The sequence below is a fragment of the Ostrinia furnacalis genome, unplaced genomic scaffold (assembly GCF_004193835.3).
Source record: "Ostrinia furnacalis isolate ACB-3 unplaced genomic scaffold, ASM419383v2 OfSCF6001, whole genome shotgun sequence".
Lineage (NCBI taxonomy): Eukaryota > Metazoa > Arthropoda > Insecta > Lepidoptera > Crambidae > Ostrinia > Ostrinia furnacalis.
In genome coordinates, this window is record NW_021136240.1 from 76,455 (window position 1) to 102,740 (window position 26,286).

The following is a 26,286-nucleotide window of genomic DNA, read 5'->3' on the forward strand; positions in this document are numbered from 1 at the left end:
TATTATGACATTCACAGCAGCTGTCCATGTAAGTTAGGTCTAAACATGCCAGTAAAAAAAGAATGATGGTATTTCTGGCTTAGATTTATTGTTAGTTAGCATGGGAGCCTTCAGAGTGGAATGAGGAATATAAAGCAGATATGAACATTAAAAGATACAACATCAACTCAGGTCAAAGCATAACTGATTTATTATTTGTATACCCACAATTAGATACAATATTAGAAACTGTCAATGTCAACCAAATACACAATATACCTTTCCACCATAATCAAAAGACAAAACAAAACTAAAGAATTCACATAATTAAAAATAATAATGAGTTAATCAGTAATTGGGATGCCAATAATGTCTGGCCACTGTTCAGGTGGTGGAAGGACAATAGGAGGGTCGGAAGATGTTGATGTAGAACTCGACGCCTGTGTTTGTCTCACAGAAGCAGGTCTTGGTTCCGTTGCAACTGCTCGTCCAACCAACTGATCCACATGACGACGATGTAGCTCACCATCTTCCGTCCTCACTAAATACGCGCTGGGCCCTTCTACCATCTCGATCACTGCTCTCTGCCATTTCTCGCCTGGCCCATACATACGAGCCAATACTGGCTGATCAACAACAAAAGTCCGAGATGGTGTGCGCTGTGCCGCCGCCTCCAGCTGCTCGTCGGCATTAGTTGGGGTTGTGTCCGGGTGCAGGGACGACACGGCTGTTCTATACCGGCGTCCGTTTAACATTTCTGCAGGTGTCTTATTGGTGCAACTGTTCGGTACAGTTCTCATTGCATACAAGACTTTTGGCAATTTTTCTGACCAAGGTCTGCTCTCCTCGGCCATTTTCCTAAGTTTGTTTTTAAATGTCTGAATGGCCCTCTCAATTTGGCCATTTGATGCGGGATGATAAGGTGGGGAATACAAGTGCTTAATCCCATTATTCCTCAGGAATGTATTAAATTCTCGAGAAGTGAAATTCCTGCCATTATCTGAGACCAAGACATCCGGTAAGCCCTGAGAAGCAAATATTTTCCGCAAACTTGCAATCACTGCCTCACTGGCCATTGAAGGCATAATCTCAGCCTCAAACCACTTGCTGTAACTATCGATCAAAACTAGAAATGTTTTGCCTTGGAATGGCCCAGCGAAATCAACATGAACGCGGCTCCAAGGCTTTTCGGGAATAATCCAAGTTTGCGGGTCTCGCGGTGGGTTGTTCCTCACCATCTGGCACTGCTCACATTCCGCCACTTGCCGTTCAATCTGCTGATCCATTGCCGGCCACCAGACGTATCCTCTTGCATACGCCTTAGTCTGAACTATGCCTGCGTGTGGGGCGTGCAATATTTTCAGTACGTCACTCTGGAGTGACGTAGGCACGATCACTCTGTTGCACCACAGTAAACACCCTTTACTGTGTGAAAGAGCCTCCCTTCTCGTCCAAAATGGCTGCAACTCAGGATCTATGTTAGAACGCGGCCAACCGTGGAGAACGTGGAATAACACCTTCTGTAAGAGCGTATCTCTTTTCGTTTCTCTTGAGATCGTGCACGCATCAAGATTCCATCCTTCTGGTTGGTCTTCGAGCNGTCTCTGGGCTCGGCTCAAACTCTCTCCACTTAAAATGTAGCACCGAACCATTTCATAATACTCGCGGTGCGAATTTTATTTATTTATTTATTTATTTTAGGAATTACAAACAAATGTGTTACAAAAATTAACTTATCTACTAGACTTATGTATTATTTATGTGGTAACACATCCCACTACGTAATCCACATATTGATAATGAAACCATGTAATATAGAGCGAGGCAATTACAATTGGACCCATTTATGCAAACAGGAACCAACCCACAGTTTGAGTGAAATTGAGTTAAGTACATAGATGGCGCTCAAATAACGCATTCTATCTTCAAAAAAAATATGGTACCTTTTTAACGACTAACAACAGATATACAGCACTGTCACTTGCGGAACCAACCCGCTTTGGCCAACTTTTAAAAACTATAAAAAACTATGCAGCATGGTCCCTAAGCACTTATTTAAACTAATTATGCAAACCAGAACCAATGTTGGTTGGTTCCATTTAGCAAAAATTGTTACAAATTTTTTATAACTAAACAGAACCAAAGATTGTTTTCTTTGTGGAAATCAGGTTAGTCTTGAAGGAACCATGTAGCATAGTTCTTGATAGTGTTAAAATTAAGCTTTATTTAAAAATAAAAAACCCGTTCCTATCGTTGCGTTTGTACCTTTATCATAAAAAATGTCTTAATAATAACAAAAGGGTTATGCCCACTTAGTATGGGACCTTTGGCCTGTGGACAGACATTACAGCATGTAATTTGTTATTTATTAAATAGTCTATACCAGTAAGAAACAGAATATAAATATCATTTTGTATCCAAGTCCTTAAAAAAATTTTTTTTTGCTTAAGACTAGAAAGGTTAGAAGCAAAATAAAACACCATTTTTTTATTATTATTTTAATCTGACTCATGGGTCAACAAAATATTGTCTAGGAACTAGGCAGGTGGAAATACATGTTCCTGATACCTTATAAATAAATAAATAAAAAGCTTTTATTTCCACAAGTTTACAATTTTAAATATTAAGTTAGAAGCATTTGTCTTCGCTCTTGTGGCACCCCTGTATGGGCAAAAGCCTCCTCCATTCCACTCCATTTCTTCCTGTCCTGGGCTAGGTCGAGCCAATTTTCTCCCGCTACTCTCATTATATCATCCTGTTCCTGATACCTTGCCCAGCTCAAAAACCACAAAATTGTCATAACATGAGCACAGCCTGCAACCTACTTAGTCGGCCGTTTGGTGTAGTGGTTCAGAACGGACTACTATGCCGAGAGGTCCCCGGTTCGATTCCCGGCCGGGCAGAAATTGAAATGATGAATTTTAATTTCTGTGACGGGTCTGGGTGTAAATATGTATAATATGTATGTATTTAATAAAAAAAAAAAGTATANCGAGTAATAATACTTCCCTAACGGTCTTTTCAATGTCCACCGCAGTCGCATCAGCTGTCCATCGACTTAAGGCGTCTGCATTACCCAAAGATTTCCCAGGTCTATACTGAATGTCATACTCGTAAGCACTCAATTTTAATGCCCAACGTAACATTCGCGGCGAAATCTGATCCGGTATTAGTTTCTTTGGGTTAAACAATCCCAACAACGGCTTATGGTCGGTAATAATACAAAATTTGCGACCTGCCAAAAACTCGTGAAATTTAGTCAATCCAAAAACTATAGCTAGGGCCTCTTTGTCTATTTGCCCATATCTTCTTTCATGCGGCTGCAGCGTCCTAGAAGCCATCATGATAGGTCTCTCCGTACCGTCATCCATCACATGAGCAATAATAGCCCCTACGCCATAGCTGGAAGAGTCACAAATAAGTAATAATTCCCTGTCAAGTTCATAATTAACCAGAGTCAAACCAGAAGACAACAGTTCTTTTGCTCGCTCGAATGCTGTATTCTCGGCTTCACCCCAAGACCAGGGTCTTTTTGCCTCCAATAGTCGATACGACGGTTCCAGTATTGTTGATTTGCCCGGGATAAACTTCTCATAAAAGTTATACAAGCCTAAGAACGCTCTCAAAGACTCTTTATTAGTTGGGACAGGCTTTTCTTTAATTTCCTTGACTTTCAAGGGCGATGGGTGCAGGCCTTCAGCATCAATCATATGGCCTAAAAAGTGGATCGAGTTTGTAGCAAATACACACTTTTTCGGATTCAAATGAAACCCTAAGTCGTTTAGTTTTTTAAGAACTGCAACCAAACGCTCATTGTGCTCAGTCAGGGTTCTCCCCGCTACGGCCACGTCATCAAGCAGGCAGGCCACTCCCTCGAGGCCTGATAGTGCATTGGCCATTACTCTCTGAAATATACCGGGCGCTGCATTCACTCCGAACGCTAATCTGTTCATTTTCATCAATCCCAGTGGTGTGTTGAGTGTTAAAAGCTTCGCCGTGTCCTCATCAACTTTCAGCTGCAGGTATGCTAGTTTTAAATCCAATTTACTGAAAACTCGCCCGCCACTGAGCTTCACAAAAGATTCAACCGCTGCTGGGAGTGGGTATGTATCGACCTCAATTGCAGGGTTGACCGTAGACCTATAATCTCCGCAAATCCGCAGAGACCCATCGTCTTTCTTCACCAACCTCAACGGTGTTGCCCAGTCTGAATGTCTGACAGGAGTGAGAACACCGGCATCAATCATGCGCCTCAATTCTTCTTCAACTTGATGCTTCAAGGGAAAGGGCACCGGCCGCGCTTTCAAATAACGAGGATTAGCGTCCGCTCGAACATGCAACGATATTGCGGGACCCTTATATTCACCGAGAGTCTCTTTAAATAAATCTGGGAACTGACTGACTAAATTATCTACCTCACCGTCAGACCAACAAATTCCCGAGATTTCTAAGCCCAAGGCTTCAAACCAGTTTCGACCTAATAGACAGGGGCCTTTGCCAGACACCACCAAGAGTTCACACTGAGCTTCTTTATTGCCCAGTCTTGCACGAACGTGTGTGGCCCCCAACACCTTCAACGGGTCACGGGTCCACGTCACGAGCTTCACATCCGTCGACTTCAGAGGGGGAGGCGTGTACCAAAGCTTCTTATACGTTTCTTCAGGCATGATGGTTCGAGAGGCACCGGAGTCTATCTCCATGTTAATAGATGCGCCATCAATCAAGAGATCGGCTGTAATCGGCGGCCGATAACTCTCCGTGCACTTGTATATACCCATCATCTGCTCTGAACCAACATTCACATCGTCCTTGGCTCCTTCTGCACAATCACATCCCACCTGGTGCACCTTTGCATTTTTCTTTAAACAAGCAGCCGCAATGTGTCCATATTTCTTGCAATAGAAACACCTAGCCTTCATAAAAGGGCATTGCTCATTCACTTTATGACGCCGGGCACAGTGTCGACAGTCGTCAGACTGAATTTTACCAATATCCATTGGCTCGCTAGACGTGGATGGAGTTAGCTTTGAGTTGATGACAGGTTCAGGATACATATCGTGAAACGTCGCCTGATAGTTGAGGCACTGTTGCACCGCGGACTCGTACGTGAGGTCCTTGGCCTTCAATAGTTCGCGGCGCAGGCGCTCGTCGCGCACCCCCAACACAAGTCTATCCCGTAACTGACGTTTCAAATCCACAAAATTACACTGGGCGCCTAATAAACTGATAGCCGCCACAAACTCTTGCACGCTTTCGTCTTTGGATTGTACGCATTTATGAAATTTCCCGGCTTGCAATATTTCATTCACTTCAGGCTCATAAAATTTGTCCAAAACCTCCAAAATGTTTTTAAAAGGCACACTCGTCGGACGAATAGGCACTAATAACGACGCAATAAGTGAATAAGTCTCTTTGCCGCACTGAGACAAAAACACAGAACGAGCTTTGTCAAGGTCATTGTTACCAATCCCTGCCACATCAAGGGCACACAGCAAACGGTCCTTATATTCACTCCACTTATCAGTCTTGGGGTTAAATGGTCCAGGAAACATCACATGAGCCATATTGGCTGCCATATTTCACTACAATCACTTAATTTTACTCAGTCGCCATTAAAAGATACAACATCAACTCAAGTCAAAGCATAACTGATTTATTATTTGTATACCCACAATTAGATACAATATTAGAAACTGTCAATGTCAACCAAATACACAATAGAAAGGGTTTTCAATNTAATATTAATATCAAATTAAAAAAAAAAACGGTGGAAAACATGCGAGAAAAAATAGAAGCAGTTTAAAGGTCAAATTTTGGATAAATTTAAATAAAAACAAAAATATAAATTAAAAAAAAGTAGCTTACTTAGGGTCAAAATGAGCGAACTTGTATTCTTAAAATAATCTTACCTATACACCCATGAAGTTTGTCTAACCTTCCGTCAAACACCCTGAATATCATGATACCTACCATTATCCTTTGTTTCACTAGTTTCTGGAATGAACTCGTATTTGATTTTTTTAATATCACTCAGTAATTCATCATCAGACTGAGAACACTCTGCCTCTACTTCTATTTCAGGTTCTGACTTGATCTCAGTTTCACTCCATACAGGAGATTCATGGTTATTACTGTAGGACAAGAATACTTCATGGCTTTTAAAGTCATTTTCCAGAGTATTATTTTTTAGAGCAAAATGTTTAAAATTGAAGAAAGAAATTATTTTCTCATAACATTGTGAACATAACTCATTACAAGTTGTTAAACTGTCGTCAACCTGCAAATTAAGTTATTATTATTTTGGAAACAAATATGAGAAAAATTAAAATACAAAATAAATTTATGCACCTGAATTAGTGTTGCCGATCGATAGTCGACTATCGATTATTAATCGATAGTCTATCGATAGCCAAACTATCGCACGACTATTGATTGGCCGAAAACGAGGCAATACTATTGAATATGTGCAATACTATCGATACTATCGATAGTATTGTTGCTCATGAAGAATAAACTATTGATAGTATCGATATCGGCCAATCGATAGATAAGGCTTTTTCAGATGAAATATAGATAGTTCGTCAACACTAACCTGAATACTCAGACAAAATAACACAATTTCGGCACCAGTCTCGTTACTTTCCTCGGATTTTAAATCACAAATTTTTTTGCTAGGCTCATTACACTGGCATATCCGACAAGCTCGACTTGTGTTATTACACTGCAAGTGATCCACATCTGGACCTCTGGGTTGTGGTATCATATTTTGAAGAAGTGGTGGGGGCAAAAGTATTGATGAGTCTGTAACATCAATTTCTTCTTCCTCACTAAAGCTAATATGTGGACTTGTAGAGTCTTGCTGAATTTGCCTTTGGACATTATGTTTAGCAACACGCCAACATGCATAGCAAACTTTAGTTAGAAGTGGAGCCTGAAAAATACAATTGTTAAGATATTTATTTCAAAATTATTAATTTTAGCCAATATTAAGACCTAATAATAAAATATAATTATTTACCTATGTTAAAATTCTTAAAATCATAACATAAGTACAATTTAAGGCGTAAATTTAAAAAATGTGAGAGTTATTGTAGTTTGATGAAAGCAAAAAACAAATACAGAAATAAAAAAAATGCGTACCAGATGAGGAAACATCAATGCTATAATAATATCCCTTTCTGGGCCTTCTGGGGGCACTGGATGAGTACGAGCCTGGCGAAGAGTAGAAATACCACAAACATAGCACACATTTTTATGACCATACTGAGGTTCATGTGCAGATTCATCATTAGGTACTTGCTGTAGTAATGTATGGCATTCCCAGCACAGTTTATGTTCAAGAGAAACCTGCAAATAAATAATTTTATTAACACACCATAGGCACTCATAGAATATTTAAGATGTTAATGATAACAGATTTTTAGCTATTGTACTAAATTCATTTAGAAAATAACAGTAATTAACAAAAATATTCTTTGACATTATTTAAGCATATTATGTAATAAAGAACAATGGGACATTTTGATGACCTTCGTCCCCAGAACTGTAGCTTTTTAATACCTACCTTATATGATAGTACATGCTATTATGGTAGGTATTAAAGTGCTACAGTTCTGAGGATGTTTTGTCCCATTGTTCTCTATGACAATAACATCTACAAAACATGTTTTATTTCAAAAGATATTAGTTTCAGAGACAGATATTGTTTATACTGTATTTTGTCTTTTGCTTCACTGAATGCTGCAATGCAAAATTGGAAATGATACATTATACAAAATGTATTATTAATTTGTTAAGTAGCGTAATACTTACTCCCAGGAACCTCAATAAAATTCTGTTTTATTTTTATTGCTTGACAGAATAAAGATTATTTGCTCTGTCCTATTATTGGGCTCTGTAGTGCCATTATGTGCTATGTTTATATAATAATTTGGTTATGTTCGTCTGTTTTGATATTCATATAAAACCATAAAATATACGTACCGGCGTTGGTGATATCCAGCTACGAAGTACATTTAATATTGGTTGAGTTGCATCTTGTAACGTGCACCAGCGATAGTTCGGTGGTAGGAGTCGTATAGAACAATTGATGCAACGGGCAGTAGCACAAATAGCACGACTACAGACACTACGGTTCATGTTGAGTTGGATAATGTTCACAAACACACCGAAAGTCTTGTCTCGAATACTTGGTTTCTATAGTTGTACGAAGGAACTCGAAGAAACGTTAATATCACTGAAGCATACGACAAAATGAACTTTTATGATAAAAAGAACGAAAGCGAATGGCAAAAAAGAAGCAAATATCTACTCAAATTTGATAGTTAGGTAATACTTCAATGTGAAAGCAATATAAATTAATCTCTAATCCAAAATTTATTGTTTTTTTTTTCTATGATGACAATTTGACATTGACATTCTTCTTCTTTTTTGATGTTGGCAATACACGTCGAAGCCAGAAGCACTCGGCAGACTTGATTTGTGCCATTTTCAAGTGAGACGAGTTACAAAATGGGACGAAGTGGGATGGGACTTGGGTTAATTAAATGAAGGATAAGACTCGATCAATTACCCGGATAGCTAGTAAACTTTAACCAACAGAGAAAAGTAATAAATAAGTTAACCGTAACCTGCTGTAAGTGTAACTGTGCCATTACTTTCGCCTTCCCCCACCATACTTTCGAGAAACCGTTTATTATGTTTCTGAAACATCGGCAAGTGCTCCGTAGTCTGAACACGAATGCATGAATAAGATTACTAAAAGTGGTTTGGTAATATTAACCTTAAATAATGTTGAATTGATTTCCTGTAAATGCCAAATTAATAATACTATGTTGATAACTTGCCGAGAACCATCGCCTTAGATTAAAAGACCATCGCATAGTGTAGGTATCTGCCGATGTGCATTCGTATTTCGGCATACATGGCACTTTTCACTATTTTGGGGCAATAATGCTCTTCACCCTCTACACCATAAATCAAACAACGATTTCATAATATTAGCTTTTATTTTTGTGTAAGAATGTTGGATACAAATCGTAAGTCTCGTATCAAATATTTAAAAATGCCATAATAATAGATATAGAGAAAATTGTACAATAGTAAAAATCGAAAGCCGAGTGGACGTCAAACGGATACCCACGTCACAGTAGCGCTATATGCCCGTGGTCGGGCCAGCTGTCTCTCTCACACGGCACTAGGCACATTCAACTTAAAGCTAAAGTAAAAATAAAAAAGCCTAAAACAACTTCAATCCCATATACTTATCACGAGTTGTGATGTTCATACGTAGTCGTTGCGACCACAGGCAATCGTTGTAATAGCTGCCTTTGCATAATTAATAACTAATAAAATCTCCACAGAATAATCCAGTTGTAAAATTTCTTACTTGAAGTTGTTAAAGCAAAGTTTATACAATTCAATAAATTCATTAATGTTAGGCTTAAAATTGTATCAAATTCACAAACAAAACAGCTAGACAGTAAAATAAAAGACTAAAATCTCTATTAAAAAGCTAAGAAAATATTGCATAGAACTTTCCATTCGCTCTTCATTATAATTTATTAAAATTAATATTTACGGAATATACATTTAACAGAAAAGAAACACCGTAAGATGCGAACATTTTCCATATAGTTATAAAAATTGGTTTCAAAACCGGTGTCCATCGCTCCGAGGGGTATTAAACGCTATTTATAATAAAATATACTCTAGTCATAACTAATTGTCAAAAATGTTCTATTCTATTCAATTACCTAAATACAATTTTCTTCATTATAAAAAAGAAATAAATAGGCACATCACATTCACTCTGAATGTTAGAAAGTGTAACTTAACAAGCTAATTGGTACATTAACTTCACATTGTTCACTTAATTATAAATACTTTTAACACAATCCACAATTATATTGCAGTATTGTAGTACAACAAATGTTGTTATGGCTTTCACTTTTGTACTCAAATAAACATCAACGTTTATCGTTAAACTTAATTTTGTTTCGTTAAGTACGCCTTTAGTATCCTGCTCCTGTAGCGAGTCATGTTTGGACAAGTACACAACCTTACTCAAATAAAAAATACACCCAGAAAGTTGTTCGACAAAACATGCACACTAATTGACAGAGAGATAGCTAATCTTTATAAAAATGCAATAATTTTACTTACAAACAAGAGCAATAATTATTATTGATAAAATATACATTTATAATAACTTATATTATTAGTTTCGGATAAAATATTAATGAAAACCTCGACGATATCGAAGCAACAGCACTAAACAACATCAATACGGATATTAACTTTCTCATTTTCAAGTATGTATTATTTTTTAAATGGCAGTACCCTTAGCTGTCAATGAAAAGACAAATTAAAATACTATTAATACCTTTAACATCTTATCGATACGTGTGATTGCAGTTGTATTTTTTATGCGTTCCGGTACATCGATGTATGGTATCGGTGGTGCGAGATCGATTACCGGTTATGACGTGTAGTCGTGACTGGTTTTACGTTGGCAGATTAACAAAACGACCGAAATTACTTTTTAACTTTTGCTTAAATGAAATAAATTGACAAATAATTGCTTGATTTGACAGCATTATCCTTTTTTAATTCAAAGAAAAGAAGCTGAAATTATAATGACATGAACATTCTATAAACCGTGTCCAATTTATTACTTCACAGCGCTGCAATGATTATAATACAAAATAGTCGCTTTAGCCACGGTCTTTAGCGCCAACTAGTCAATGTAAAGCCAGCGTTGGACCGGCGGATATGGTGTGTTCAGAGACGTTTGAGGCGAATTAACACAGAGGCAGTAGCTGGAGTCAGAACCTGGCATAAAACACTATTGCTAGAACCTGTAGTCAGCTATTTATTATTTTCGACTCAAAGTCACAGATAACAGTAAAATTATGGATAATTTCTAGAGTTTAAGAGGCTGCACAAACGTACTCTGTCTAGTGTGTGTTTACGAATGTTTACGTTTGCACAGCCCCTGAACGCCCCAAGTGTTATGGGAGCTACATCTATACCAGGAGGGGCTTAAGCCATGGCTCTGCGCGCGGTCCTTAAGCCTTGTTCGCAAAAGTCGCGTAACTTGAGTAGATTACTAAATTGTTTATTAATTTTGTTCTATTTTAACAGGCGAGTCCCCACTACGCGTCCCTACTCACTCGCTCACCGACTGAACGAGTCCGAACCGGGCGGTTTTGTCGAGTTATAAAAACCATTAATGACTTGTAAACTGTACTCGACTAAAGTGCGAACGGTTTTTTGATCGGTGACGATTAGTTTAGACGGTCTAAAGCCTGGTCCGTGAGCACGTAGAATCCCGTCCAATGACCCCAAGCTACCCATCCTTATCGCTCGCACGTAATTATGTTGCTGTCGCGACTGTGCGACGCGCGCCCGCAGTGAGTGTGCGAGCGCGACAGCAACATAATTACGTGCGAGCGACAAGGATGGGCAGCTTGGGGTCATTGGACGGGATTCTACGTGCTCACGGACCAGGCTTTAGTACTAAATGAGTCGACTAGTGCGAGCCAGGCTTTAGTGCGAGTCGGCGGTGGGCGGGGCGGCGGGCGGCACGGGCACGCTGAGCGGCGAGCGCTGGCGGTCAAACATCTCCAGGATCAGCTTGGGGTCGGTCCCGGCCGGCACCGTCACGGTGCCCGTCTGTGTGCACACCGCCTTATGAGTACCACCTTACGTTCTTCTCTGCAACAACGAGTGGCGCCCGCTTGTGTTTAGACCCGCTATTGTGCTAGTGCTCACGGCTCGTTCTATATGAACTGGACTCCAGTAAAACTATGGGTAGTACCTTCAAAATGCATTTTGAAGTTTCGCTCGGCGTACAATACTTTGATCATGATGATACAAATGGTTGACGACTTATATTTACATTTGTGTATGATTTTGAAAAGTATCTATCAAGATAATAGCATGAAAATCATTCGTGAACACATCATAGGTTTACGTGATCCAGTTATACATATTTTTATAGAACCGCCTTTTCCCCTCTATGCACGACATGTTTATTTTTTCGATCAATAAGATGGTTATGAATAGACAATTTTACTGACACTAGCGGACGCCACAACATTGCGCAGATTTCACATTTTATTTGTTAGTTAGCACACAGTATTTAAAATGTTAGTAGAGATTTGAAAACTTGAAAAAGCTAGAGATTGCAAGGTTTGTTAAATAAGCAAAGAGAAAAATATAATTTGTAGTTATATAAATAGGGGCATGCGATATTGCAGCTTAATTGGACTAAAATAGGGTTTATATTAAAGCAAAGTGTGTAGTACCTCGATGCGGGTGATGACTCCCTCCTCGCGACTGTGCTCTAGGACTACAAACAAAACATAAAGCGCCCGTCAAACATATAAACAAACAAACATTAAACATATAATATGGGCTTATGAAGCTTCAATAGTTATCAGGTATTTTTTAAAAACGTTAACCAAGTGACTTTTGGCATATAGCTGCCTACATGTCTTTGGTCGTCCGTTTTTAAATGCGTTGACTGCATAATATACGCTTCTTTTGAAAAAGTAAAAAATAACTTCTATTTATGTTAAAATAAGCGTATATTCGGCAGTCAAATTCAATAACAGTGGCGTTGAAATTTATTTCAAACGTGGAGAATTCAAAGCCGCATTATAATAACCTTTCACACCTCCTTGAAGAAGATTTCAAGTAAATGTGAATTGTGCATTAATGTCTTCGCCCCATAGCGTTGTTTGTTTGGCAACAGCCACGGAGCAAAGATTTTGTAATCGTTTTCATAGTACAATAGAAAAATACAAAATATTTTATGATCTTATATAAAAAGCCAATTCAAAGCAAAATTTTGCTTCATGCTGGGAATTTGAACTAAGTTTGCATGACGGCTTAATATTTGCATTTGGCATTATAAACAAAGTGATTTTCTCGGCATATTGCACTACTATGGTACTTTTGACAATCTATTATGAAATAACAAGGGATTCATGTAACAATTTCTTCAATTTGTGTCAATATTTCGATTTTGGTTGAGAATTGAATTTTATTTATAAAGTGCGATTCGATTATTAGGGTACTTATTTCTGCCATCCATATTCTTTAATACGACCTGTAGTGTGGCCTCACTTATAATGAAGAATCGGCCACTGATGCTTAAAAATTGTTGGGCAGAGCCATACCTATTCTAATTTGCTTCTCATTCACGGAAAAATAAATCTTTGCAGTGAGATAACGAACATTTTACGGGTTTTATCAGTTGAGGCTGTGGCCATATTTAAGAATATGAGATATTGAGATGTCCTTTAAAATTACGCATTTATAATTCTTAATTTCATTCATTCATCAGCATAATTGCGTAGTTTTAAGGCATTCACACTAATGTAGGACCCTGTTCATAACAGCGATGGGCGATTGTTCGAAAAAAATAATAATCGAATGAATCGATAATCGACCAATCGAACTTTCGATTGTCAATTTAGTAATTCGAAAAAAATAATAATAATCGAATAATAATCGACAATCGAATGATAAACCTGTCTTCACGCGACGATTCATTCGTTATAGTAGATATGTAGTAGGTACCTACATTGCGGCGCGCGCTCACAGGACCGCAGCGAACGAATCATGTTTTTTTTTATGTGACAGGAGGCAAACGAGCAGACGGATCACCTGATGTTATGTTATTCGTTAGTAATAACATGATTCGAAAATCTACGCGTCGATTAATCGAATAACTGCGATTGTTTATCGAATACATTCGATTATAGAGACCATTCGAATAATTCTATTAATTTAGTAATAATCGCCCATCGCTAGTTCATAATATTGATGTGTGTCGTGCGCTACTCACTGTTTTCGGCCACCGCGTTGGTGGTGGTCGTGGTGGTGGTGGTGCCACCGTCGGTGCTGTTCTCGTTGATGGTGGTACGCGTGGTCGTCTTCACCACCATCGAGCTCGTGTTCACTTGCGAGTTCTGAATTACACGTTGTAAGTTTACAAATCAAATCGCTAAGATATTTAGATTTAACATTACAGATACATTGAAGTACATTTGTAGCCTCGCTTCTTCATTAATATTAGTGAAGCATATATGAAACTGAAGAACTCAGCTATACGACGATAAACCAGACTTTAAAGCGGGTGACTGGCGTGATACCGCACAGGATTGAGGCAAATAGCGACATCTATCGGAGGCCAAGACACACTTTAGCCGGCCATCGGAATAAGAAATGCACACATGATTAAAACAAAATGATAATTGCGATAAATAAATCGTTTCAAATGCCACTAAGCTTACCGCTTGCAGCGTGGCCGGTCGTTTGGTCAAAGTTCAGACCTAGGTCAAATAATTTTCGTTGTTGAAAACTTATTATTATGATGTATTAACTTTTTGAATATGTGAAATGAAGACATTATTTATAGAAAGTGTTGTGAGTAACCACTGATTTACGAATTCGCTAATATTTTTCGGAGTTTGCAGTGAATTGAACTTACAAACCAATTTCAAAGTATAAAATTTCTTACCACCATTTCTGTATGAGTTTCTGTGATCCGTTTTTTTCTTTATTGCTTAGTTATTATGCGCACACTGGCCGACAGCGATGATGTTGATGCGTGCGTCCTTGGCTTTAGTTTTTGTACTTGTAAATGTATGTGTAGGTATAGATCATTTCATCCACGAAGACGCGTCCTACCAATTTTTGGTCGAGGGAAGCGCGGGGTGCGAGGAGTTTGATCCGAGCAATCCGAGCGTCATTATTGTAGTGTGCGTGTACACTCATAGATAATTTAGCGTGTACCGATAACACCGGGCGCGTCTTCGTGAATGAAACGATCTATACAGGGTGTGGTTTTGTAAAACAACGCCCGTCTCAGGGGTGGTAGTGTACACAACACTAATGCTAAACAATATATTTTAAATTTTCATGGAACAATTCATGAAATCGGAAAAATTGTATTATTGCGCGGACGAGCTATCGGTCAGTCCCACCGCTAGTAGCGGGGGTGGTGCGGGCGGTAACAAGCGCCGTCTCGAAAGTTTTAGGGAGACGTTTTTTACTAATAAAGTAATACAGTTGTGACGGTGTACCACACATGTATTTGGCATAAGCCTTCTCCTATTGGGAGATGATGATGCTCGATGTAAACTCTAAGAGTTTACCGCCACACAGTTAAAATTTTATTTATGTTTTTCTTGTAATTACTTTCATGTGTACTACCACCCCTGAGATGGGCGTTGTTTTATAAAACCACACCCTGTATAAAGCCTGGTCCGTGAGCACGTAGAATTTTGTCCAATGACCCCAAGATACCCATCCTTATCGCTCGCGCGTAATTATATTGCTGTCGCGACTGTGCGACGGGCGCCCGCAGTGAGTGTGCGAGCGCGACAGCAACATAATTACGCGCGAGCGATAAGAATGGGTAGCTTGGGGTCATTGGACAAAATTCTATGTGCTCACGGACCAGGCTCTTGTAATTACTTTCATGTGTACTACCACCTGAGACGGGCGTTGTTTTACAAAACCACACCCTGTAAATTGTAGACGNTAAACATAAAAACAAATTGTTGTGATTGACAATACCTAGACAAACTTGCAAGCTTCCATCACTACTTCTTTTTAGTTATGAAAAGCCAAAAGAATGGAAACTTCAATTCCAGTGTTTTTTTTTTCAAGTTCAGTGTTCAAGAACTTATGAACTAATTAACTTTAAACAATGAATCAAGGATTGGACTCTACCTGGTCAGGCACATGCACCACTGTGTCAGCAGCAATGGCAGTCAAAGCTGTAATAGCTGCTCGGACTGAGCTTGATGAAGGGAACCTCTCCAGTAGGGATCGAAGTAGCTTCAAGACACCTTGGGCTCTAACAGCTGTAAAAAAAGTTTCTCATTTATGGTATGTCAGTACCTAGAAAATATCTTATGTACAGTTTAATATTTAAATAATTATATTGATTTTGAAGTTAACTACTTATTGCAGTATAATACAAATACATACCTCCACCATGGACACTCCTCAATGCTCTGACAAGTTTGGCCCGTCTCTCGGCTCCGGTGCTCTCACATTCCACCATATCTGACAGCTTGTTGCACATGGCTACTGCAAAGGCACTGAAATAAAGCAATACATGTGATTTATATTAAAAAAATAAGTAAAAACATGTAATAAAATCCTATATTATGAATTTCATGTATGGGGTAAGCACCTTATGGACCCAGAAATGTCTGAGAAAGAGAATCTGAACAGGAGAGAAGATCTGATTCAAAAATAATGAGGTACTTACTTTGAATGAGCAGCAAATCTAGTTGTAGCATAGATAGCAGCATCCACCTCAACATTATCATGGCTGTCCAGCCCTCTCCTTATAGCATGGTGGACGTTTTGCCTCTCCGGTATAATACCAGCCACTGCCCCAAGAGTTCTCAATGCTAGAGCCCTAGCCACAGGATCATTAGAATGCAATACACTAAAAACTCTCCGTAAGAACTCATCAACGTTCAGTATCTTGTCTAGATGCTTCTCACTTTGCTGGCAGACTCGTAACACCCATAAACGTAAGAAGTTGTTTCCCATACGAAACACATCAGCCAACTTCAGGAACGACGAGTTTATAAGTATAGGAAAAGGATATTTCTCGAACAGCCGAGGGAAGCGCACGATAGCTTCACATTGTTCACCGACTTTGCCTGAACGCAGACCTGAAATATACGTGGAAGTTAAAAATAAATGAAACAAGTTTGACTATGCATGAGGTTATGTCGGCGTACCTTTGTCGAGCTCGGTCAGAGCCGAATTAGCATCTTGCTCAGGTTCTCCCGAGTTGTCGTTAAACGTGTTCAGCCTAACACCAATCATTTTAGTAGCGTAATAATATTTTTATTCAGAAAATGATGCGAAAACGTAAACGAAAATACCAAACACCATGAAATGTCAAAACTGTCAACAAAACATCTGTGACACTGACAAGTCTGTTTCGTTGCATCTCTTGTGGTTTGTGCAAGTGAATCATATTTCAATTATTTTCTGACTAAATTATAATTTCTTAGAAGCAATGCATGTGGTTCGCCTTTTTTGTGTGATTTAAATTTATTTTATCTTACTTTTTTTATATAAATTAAAGTAAAATTTAAGACAAATATCTCTGCAAGGAAATATAATTTCTTGCAATGGAACGTTAGAAACAAAATGGCTACCAATTTAGTTCTAAAAAAATTCAAAAGATGGCATAGTCTGTTTTGTTTTGGTAGAGAAGTGAAAAGTTTCGATTTATAAAATATGTTTTTGAGGATACCCTCAATAATAATTCTCTATGCATTTATTTTTCATAAAACAACTGGTTTTTTTTTAGTTTTAAATGTAATGTCACATCAAAAGTTAGTGATAATATTTGAATTACTTTCTACAAAAAAAAAATGGGAAAGTGGCTGCTAAAACACTGGGCAATCAGTCAAGTAACTAAAGTAAGTACTTACTTACCTAACCCTACTTACTTACTTAAAAAAATATTGTATACCTACATAAGTTCAATACGTCTCAAACGGTTTGCACTGTGCTGAGGCACTGTGTAGACTTGTAGAGGTAGAGCAAAAAGCATCGAACGATCCAAGTCAGTCACGGGTTCGAATCCTAAGTAGCATCAAAATGTATTATGATTAAGAGCATCATTTGATTAACATCAATAATCACCAAATAAGTTTATTAATAATTTTTTTGTTACAGCTGATCCAGTGACCGATACCACTTGATACACCGATACCGACTCATCCAGGAACATCAGTTTATTTCAAAGGTAAGTGCTTAGATCTTAATATCAGCGTTAATGTATTATTTTTTCGTCTAGATAAGGTAGACTAGAGTTATGTAAGCAAACGTAGCGACGAAAAAGTCGGGTTAGGTACATCAACCAAACCAAACACCTTATAGTTAAGGTAGGTAAACCTACCTTTGCTTAAAACTTTAGAGCTTGTTTACAGTAATTGCTTTACAAACTCGAAACGTCGAAGCGTAAGATTTCTTACTAATTAGGCACGTTAACAAGTTAATAACTTGTAACATTATCTAGCGTAGAATGGCGGAGCAGGCAAGGCTGTATTTAGTTTAACCCCCGGGTCGTCTGTCAAAGGTAATTGCACCCTCTGTGTAACAGAACGCGTTCGTGTATAATCTGTGTCGTGTATGTCGCCATTACGAAATGGCGCGAAACGGCAGCCACTAATCATGTCGGATCCATGCGATGTTGGAGACGACGGTAGTGTTACCGGATTATACGTTCTCGTTAATGCTACTATACTATGAAGTGTCGACGACAGTTTCAAGTTACAATACTGTGTGGAAGTTGGAGAAAATTATCCATGCGGTTGGCTTTTAGTTAAAAACGCACTTTACTAACAATGAGAACTGCTTATGTTAAGACCTAGAATACTTCATATTTACATTTAGCTACACGATCATTTAATTTTTCGTATTATCAGCCTGTCTGTTCAAAGATTTGTAAGATATAATTGATAGCTTTTAAAACTAGTTACTTTCCTATCTCGTTGAAATTTAGATAGGCATCGTGACTAAAACTTGTCTTATCTCGTAGCTGTGAGAAAATGTTTAGGTAGCAAGGAGTCACAATGAACAAAATATTGTGCAAGATAAAAATTCAAATGAAACAAAGCCAAGTTTTTTGCGTATTAAAATTTTATCTGCCTAATCCATCGATAATCATTTAAAGACCTTCCGGACTGAACAAAAGCGTGTTTTGGCATATTTTTGGAATTAAGAAAACTTTTCATTGTCCGGTATACGCAAGTAATCGATCCCGGATATGCTTGGATTTAGTATTTAGCTACCATTGCTATTTGTCACAAAGAAACTTTCGAAGAAATTTCCTGTTTGCATTGGATCTTAACCTAGTGCTTATTGGACATTTTGTAGACCTTAAAATTTTGTGGAGTAAGTCGTAAATCGGGTAGCATTTATTGGAGACTGGAAGGTTTTGTGTGCATACGTAGCAGGCGAACCCGAAGTGTACCTCATTCATAAGAATGGCATTGTGCTTGGGATTTGGAGTTATTATCCGGCATTACGTTTCTTTCGTCGAGGGATTAGTGGCTAATGAAGATAAGATTGTGGCAGGCCGTGTTGACGGCTGGGAAGATTTGCCATGACTTTTGCATAGACTTATCCCGGGGACAAAATAATTCCTTTTGTCGTTGAAGGCATACAAAATTGTATAAAGCTCAAAGGCGATGATTCAGAACGGGATGGACCGGTTTAGTTGTAAATGAGGATGACATTTCTTTATTTTGTAACCTATTTCTATAATGTGGTTCGGGAATTTTGTATTTTTTTTTACTAGTTATGTAAATAATCGTTTCAAATTAAGCACTGTTTGTATTGATACCTTATAGTTTCATGTTCTATATGTATAAGAAAATACGAATTTAAAAAGTATATCTACACTTATTACTTTAAACATGATAGCCTGACATGACCTCAGTATGCCGGCTACTATTTTATCAACTTACTTACTTAGAAATAGGTAACTACGTGACTATTATATTAGTCGCAATATCAGATGAAACTTTTATCGTGATGCTATTATACCAGCTCTATGCTCGCGTGCTTAAAGCACTTGGGAACGACTGTTAGCTCTCCGTAATAACATTTGCAGAAAGCACACACTCCACGTTAATGACGTCTAAAAAACAGGGCCTACTGTATTATAATAATAGCCGGCTATCACTCCATCACCGCAAATATTTGTCCAAAGCAATCACAGACCGATACTCGCTAATCCGCAAGGCAGCTTTCTATATAAAAACATTATCACACCCCACAAAGAGCGACAATGGCGCGATGACAATGCATGGCTCGGTCCCGCTCTATTTACTTACAGTGAATACACAAATAATGGATACACGGTTTTTTTGGGAGCCGTTGGTGTCAAAATTAACGCCAGACGTGTTAGGCGAGTGTGGATACTGGAAATTGACAGGACACTCACTCTTTCGAGAGAAGTTTTCTTTTTTCAACGATACCTTTGGGCACAATTCAAGTTGTACATAAAATTGTATTATTCTTATTACTTAATTTTCTTGCATTCATTATAATAAATTCAGTCAGTATTTACTACTTATTTCATATCCAGTAACTAATACGTTTGATTTCGCAAAACTAGTTATCAACTCCCATTTAACTATTAGCAATCACATCTCATTTGCATCACACGAAGCCGTAATGTGCATTTAAGTACTTTAAGTAGCTTAATGTTGTTGCAAAACAATAAGTTATTATAAAATAAATAATATTTGATTATGCCGCAGTCGCAATTATTGACAAAGTTGATATTAATGGCATTTTGTCCGTCAATAGCCAAATGCGTGGACATACGACAAGGTGGGGGATTATTCCGCGATACAGATCTAGTATCGAGCGACAATGTGTTCAGCGTATTATGGGCGAATATCGTCCACGCCATTTGTCAGGTCGATACCAGCCCCACAATGGAGATTTCACGATGTTTTGATTGCACCAGTGCACTCAGATACCGCGAAGGTGTGAGTACTCGGGATTATACGTTCGAAGACATTTGGAACTCTCTAAGCTTCGTTGAGGTCTCTGCACCGTTTAATTGAAGATGTTTGTATAGAGATGCCGAGATTGTCTCAGATTTGTCGAAGCGTAATGTTTTAACGCTCGACACTTCTGAGAAAGCTTTTTTGGGTATGGTTTTGTAGAAGTATTCTGACTGTGATTGTTTTGATATTTGGGTGTTATAACAGTTTATTTTAGGAAGACATTTGAAGACACATTTCAACTTTGCAGTAGTACTTAGGGAGCTTTTACCTATCAAGCTTAGAAAGAGGGACTATATATAGGATTTTTATTGGATTTCTTGAAGATTAACTTGTAATTAGAGCTTCACAAATAAACTGATACTTCTCCGTACCTCATTAATAAATATCAGGTGTTTTGAACAGATGCTACTGAAAAAAGATTGGTTTAAGGGTCTATTTGTCTAGCAATGGTCTGGGTTCTGGTTTTCCCCGTTTGTAGAGCTCTTACTGAGCCTAAATCTATTGTTGAACTCGTCCAATAGTATTTTCTCACAATGGCTCTTTAGCCGGTGTTGCCAGCACAATGACACGTTATCTCATTTTCGTGGCTACCGGCACGTAAAGTGATTATTTTATTTCGCCTCCAGATTTTGACTGCGCAGTTTCCAGTCGTTACCACGCTTCTGTTTTGCGTTAACCATGGTAGGTAGTTAAGTTTTTAAGATTTATGGTAAAACTAGCTTTCCGCCCGCGGCTTCGCCCGCGTGGAATTTTGTCTGTCACAGAAAAACTTTATCGCGCGCGTCCCTGTTTCAAAAACCGGGATAAAAACTATCCTATGTTCTTTCCCGGGACTCAAACTATCTCTATGCCAAATTTCATCAAAATCGGTTGCGAGGTTTAAGCGGGAAAGCGTAACAGACAGACAGACAGACAGACAGACAGACAGACAGAGTTACTTTCGCATTTATAATATTAGTTGGGATGAAATTAAAGCTTTAGATGCAAAAGTGCCCTGTAAAAACCTGATTGCAAAAAATTCGTGTCATTTTTAAGATTCCTTTTCCCTTGCTCGAGTAACCCATCTATAACTTTTATGACGTGGATCTAACGAAAAATATCATAATTTAAAAACCGGTGGGTATAATACGATTTTATCACTTGATGATAAGTAACTGTTCGTTCGTTCGTTTCAGCCGAAAGACGTCCACTGCTGGACAAAGGCCTCCCCAAGTACCTAACTGTAAATCTTCTTCTTCTTCTTCTTTTCAGCCAAATGACGTCCACTGCTGGACAAAGGCCTCCCCCAAGGTTTTCCACAATGAACGGTCCTGAGCTGCCCGCATCCAGGCTCTTCCCGCGACTTTTACCAGATCGTCGGTCCACCTAGTAGGAGGCCGTCCAACTGTAAATCACGTCAATTTAAATACCAACATTTGAAACGTCATCCAAATAGTTATTCAACTGCGTAAGCTTTCACCAACTTTCACTACATAAACGCGTTACGCAAACCCCCATTGTCTTGCATTTGCGATATTATGGGACCCCTCTTCATTGTTTAGGGACAAAGTTACCTTATGCCGATGATGGTAAAATGTTGCGAGATGATCGTTTTACCCACAATGTAGCGACGAGTGTGACATAAAAAACATGTTTTTTTATCCATTTCAATTCCACAGTAGAGTACGCTTTTGAAAAACAAAAAAGACCTTTAAAAACACTGCTATCATTGAATATTTTTAATTTATGAAGTTGAAATTTTAAGTTATGAAGCTGGTTATTTTTTTAAGTTATGAAGCTCGGTTGCACCATCTTACTTTAACTTTGACAAACGTCAAAAACCTGTCAAACTCCATAACATCATAGTTACCGTTAAAGTAAGGTGGTGCAACTCAGCCTAAAAGTTTGTACATAGAGTCTAGCAGAACGGCATTGAAGTCCGGGACTCTACAACCAAGAGTCAGTCAATTAGGCGGTTATCACACTGCGCCGCCACAGTCCGCGCGCGTGATTTTTTATATGGAAATCACGCGCTCCGCGGCGCAGTGTGATAACCGCCTTATTGTACTATTTTACCTAGTACTTTACTTTATTTCCAGATGGGTTTTGTTCTTGCAAATATAGTAGGTTGTTGTGCAATACAGTTAACATTTTAAGTGCTATTAAATTACACCTTGGATAGTGAAGCTATCCGCATGCACGCTGTGTTTTTACAAAGTACTATTCTACTTTTTTTACCTTTATATCCCTTTTATATCTAAGTGAATACCTATAACACAAATATGAAAGTTGGTTTTATTGAATTTACCTATCTATCTACCATGCGCTACCTACGTAAATATTTATTAATCTACATAATATTATTTCTGAGTTATTTTATTCAATGAGGATCAGTACTGTTGTAGAAAATTCAATAAAACTAGTATCTACGTTAATCTTTAAGACATAAGAAAGATATATCTTTTTGAATTATCCAAATCGGACCATTACTTACGAAGATATTAACACCTTTGCNGAGGTACCTGCAGGTTGATGTTGAGCTCGGGCTCGGGCGGCGGCGCGGTGTGGTCGCGCACGGAGTCCACGGTGACGTCGGCCGACGCCGCCGTGACGTCATGCGCCGCCTCCTCCTGCTATGGTGTCTTAGTGTAGACGTGGTCGTGTGAGACGCGAGGTACCTGCAGGTTGATGTTGAGCTCGGGCTCGGGCGGCGGCGCGGTGTGGTCGCGCACGGAGTCCACGGTGACGTCGGCCGACGCCGCCGTGACGTCATGCGCCGCCTCCTCCTGCTATGGTGTCTTAGTGTAGACGTGGTCGTGTGAGACGCGAGGTACCTGCAGGTTGATGTTGAGCTCGGGCTCGGGCGGCGGCGCGGTGTGGTCGCGCACGGAGTCCACGGTGACGTCGGCCGACGCCGCCGTGACGTCATGCGCCGCCTCCTCCTGCTATGGTGTCTTAGTGTAGACGTGGTCGTGTGAGACGCGAGGTACCTGCAGGTTGATGTTGAGCTCGGGCTCGGGCGGCGGCGCGGTGTGGTCGCGCACGGAGTCCACGGTGACGTCGGCCGACGCCGCCGTGACGTCATGCGCCGCCTCCTCCTGCTATGGTGTCTTAGTGTAGACGTGGTCGTGTGAGACGCGAGGTACCTGCAGGTTGATGTTGAGCTCGGGCTCGGGCGGCGGCGCGGTGTGGTCGCGCACGGAGTCCACGGTGACGTCGGCCGACGCCGCCGTGACGTCATGCGCCGCCTCCTCCTGCTATGGTGTCTTAGTGTAGACGTGGTCGTGTGAGACGCGAGGTACCTGCAGGTTGATGTTGAGCTCGGGCTCGGGCGGCGGCGCGGTGTGGTCGCGCACGGAGTCCACGGTGATGTCGGCCGACGCCGCCGTGACGTCATGCGCCGCCTCCGCCACCTCCTCCTGCTATGGTATCTTATTCAAACTGTGCTTCTGTTGTTTCTTTCAACTGGTGAAACGAACCCTTGACGGCCGAACTTACATAATGTGAACATACTAAAGCCTGGTCCGTGACCACGTAGAATCCCGTCCAATGACCCCAAGCTACCCATCCTTATGGCTCGCGCGTAATTATATTGCTGTCGCGACTGTGCGACGCGCTCCCGCAGTGAGTGTGCGAGCGCGATAGCAACATAATTACGTACGAGCGACAAGGATGGGCAGCTTGGGGTCATTGGACTGGATTCTACGTGCTCACGGACCAGGCTTTACATAATGTAAACTACTAAGATGATGAGCGCTCAGCGCGCGTTTTGCTTCTGCATGTAGTTGTAAACGCGCGTTAGTATGTGTACTTCGAGAATAAAAATAAAATACACGTAAAGTCTGGTCGCTGAGCACGTAGAATTTTGTCCAATGACCCCATGCTACCTATCCTTATCGCTCGCGCGTAATTATATTGCTGTCGCGACTGTGCGACGGGCGCCCGCAGTGATGGTGCGAGGGGTCATTGGACAAAATTCTACGTGCTCAGCGACCAGACTATAGTTGTAAATGTGCATTAGTAAAATGCGCGTTGAGCGCTTCTCTAATGACATTATTTAGATGCCACTAAATAATTTTAAACTAAAAAGTGCGTTCAGCTATCAAATTTAAATATCAGTTTTATTTTGAGCTACTCTAGTGGATTATTATCCACTAGAGTAAAACAACATTAAAAACAAAATATTCGTAAAACCTCTCTTAATCATTGTTGGTGTTACAACTTACTCTGTGGTCTCCGTTCGTCAGGGGCGCCTCCTCTGGCCCTCTTAACTCCACCGCCCACGGCGACAGCAGAACGTGGCACTGCGCCACCGTTACCTGCGAAATGGACAAGTAGCAGTTTAGATTGTAATAATTTTTTTGCTAAAAATTTTGCTTAATTTGAGCTGTCGACTGGACTATATTAATTACACACAATAAGAATAAATTTATTACTGTATAAAAACTTAGCCTAAACACGTACAAGTTTGGTTTCGATAAAATTAAGGTTAGTGTGCGTAAGTAATTAATGATACCTAAACTAAGCAAAATTTATTGCCTGTATCTTAGGTATCTGTTTAAAAAGTGCTGACTATACAATATTGGAATAGATTATCAAACTCAGAATAAGTAGTAATGTTTACCTTGGTCGCAGAGAGTGTGATTCGTTGTAACTCTGATGATGAATGTAAATAGAGAGCTTCGCCTCGCTTCGAGAAGCACAAACTTGATATGCCACTGAAAGAAAGTGAAAATTGTATTAATTTCATGGAGTCTTTGTTGTGAAAGAAGTTGTTGAAGTATGTTTTTAACTTTTTTACGCTTACATGAACCTACTGAACCAATATTCATTAATTTTAGTAGCTTGGTTCTTCGATACGAGGACAAAGAAAACAATGGCTACCTTTTGTCTCCAAAATCTTAATCTTTGGGGCGGAGGCAGCGAGGCGGCGGCATGGTGCGGCAGCCGTAATATGTTTTGCATATAATAATCAAAATCAAATAGACCAGCCCTCGAAAACAGCGGCGTAAAGCCCGTCGCGACAGCAATATAATTACGCGCGAGCGATAAGGATGGGTAGCTTGGGGTCATTGGACAAAATTCTACGTACTCGGCGACCAGACTATAGCAGCGGCGCGGCGATAGTTAAAGAGGTTTCTAATGAGGGTATTCGCGATTGAAAAATCCGCCAGATGGCAATACGTAGAAGGGAGGTCCAAATGCTGCACGATTGGTGGATTTTGACATGACATTGACAGATATGTCAAAATCCACCAATCACGCAACAGTCAGACCCCACATCCACGTCCCGCCATCTAGCGGATCTTTCATTCGCAAAAATCCTCATTACAGCGATTCTAGCAACTAACTTGATGTCTTCTTTGCGGACAGCGGCCGCGTTGAGCTGGCGCCTCAGCTCGGGGCTGAGCACGAGGCAGTCGCCGAGGTTGGTGAGGCACAGCAGGCACCACTCGCGGTGCCGACCACCCTCAGATCCGCACTCGAACCACGCGAACGCGGTGCGGCGCACCTGGTAGAAAAACATTGAGGATAAGGATAGGTCTTCTGATCATTAGTTTAGCAACCGACTTAAAAGCGAATCTCGAACCACGCGAACGCGGTGCGACGTACCTGGGATAAAATCTTTGAGGATAAGGATAGGTCTTTTAAGCTAATCATACAGGGTGGAAACGATAAGTGATCTCACTCGATTATTTCTAAACTATTATATGATATTTAAAAACTGGTTACTGATCCTGAAAGT

The 26,286-nt window shown here is 39.8% G+C and overlaps 3 protein-coding genes across 11 annotated transcripts in view; all 3 read right to left on the bottom strand.

Annotated features, from left to right (window-relative positions):
• The window catches only part of LOC114361796 (uncharacterized), a 79,547-nt gene extending 71,190 nt beyond the window's left edge, over positions 1–8,357 (bottom strand). Inside the window, exons 1-4 of the mRNA XM_028316986.1 lie at positions 7,963–8,357; positions 7,120–7,326; positions 6,572–6,910; positions 5,889–6,256 (exon numbers count right to left, since the gene is read on the bottom strand). Coding sequence (XP_028172787.1) covers positions 5,921–6,256; positions 6,572–6,910; positions 7,120–7,326; positions 7,963–8,118 — 1,038 coding nt within the window. The 5' untranslated portion in view covers positions 8,119–8,357 and the 3' untranslated portion in view covers positions 5,889–5,920. The remainder of the gene's footprint in view (positions 1–5,888; positions 6,257–6,571; positions 6,911–7,119; positions 7,327–7,962) is intronic.
• On the bottom strand, positions 184–5,692 carry LOC114361788 (uncharacterized protein K02A2.6-like). The gene is made up of 2 exons (XM_028316968.1): positions 2,977–5,692; positions 184–1,578 (listed from the first exon to the last, which is right to left on the bottom strand). Exons 1-2 carry the CDS (start codon positions 5,553–5,555, stop codon positions 324–326), a joined length of 3,834 nt encoding a protein of 1,277 aa, XP_028172769.1. The 5' UTR covers positions 5,556–5,692; the 3' UTR covers positions 184–323.
• Positions 8,358–11,433: 3,076 nt separating the features above from the next.
• Positions 11,434–26,286, bottom strand: part of l(2)gl (LLGL domain-containing protein l(2)gl) — a 60,567-nt gene continuing 45,714 nt past the window's right edge. For 2 of the 9 annotated variants that reach the window (XM_028316972.1, XM_028316969.1), the window contains exons 20-26: positions 25,892–26,052; positions 25,165–25,258; positions 24,767–24,859; positions 23,843–23,962; positions 13,838–13,961; positions 12,291–12,334; positions 11,434–11,655 (exon numbers count right to left, since the gene is read on the bottom strand). In XM_028316972.1, coding sequence (XP_028172773.1) covers positions 11,530–11,655; positions 12,291–12,334; positions 13,838–13,961; positions 23,843–23,962; positions 24,767–24,859; positions 25,165–25,258; positions 25,892–26,052 — 762 coding nt within the window. In that variant the 3' untranslated portion in view covers positions 11,434–11,529. The other 7 variants (XM_028316970.1, XM_028316971.1, XM_028316974.1 and 4 more) reach the window with 7 other exon arrangements.

Bases quoted from the DNA above. Each gene is read 5' to 3' on its own strand.
- LOC114361788 (XM_028316968.1), bottom strand. From the start codon at position 5,555: ATGGCAGCCAATATGGCTCATGTGATGTTTCCTGGACCATTTAACCCC.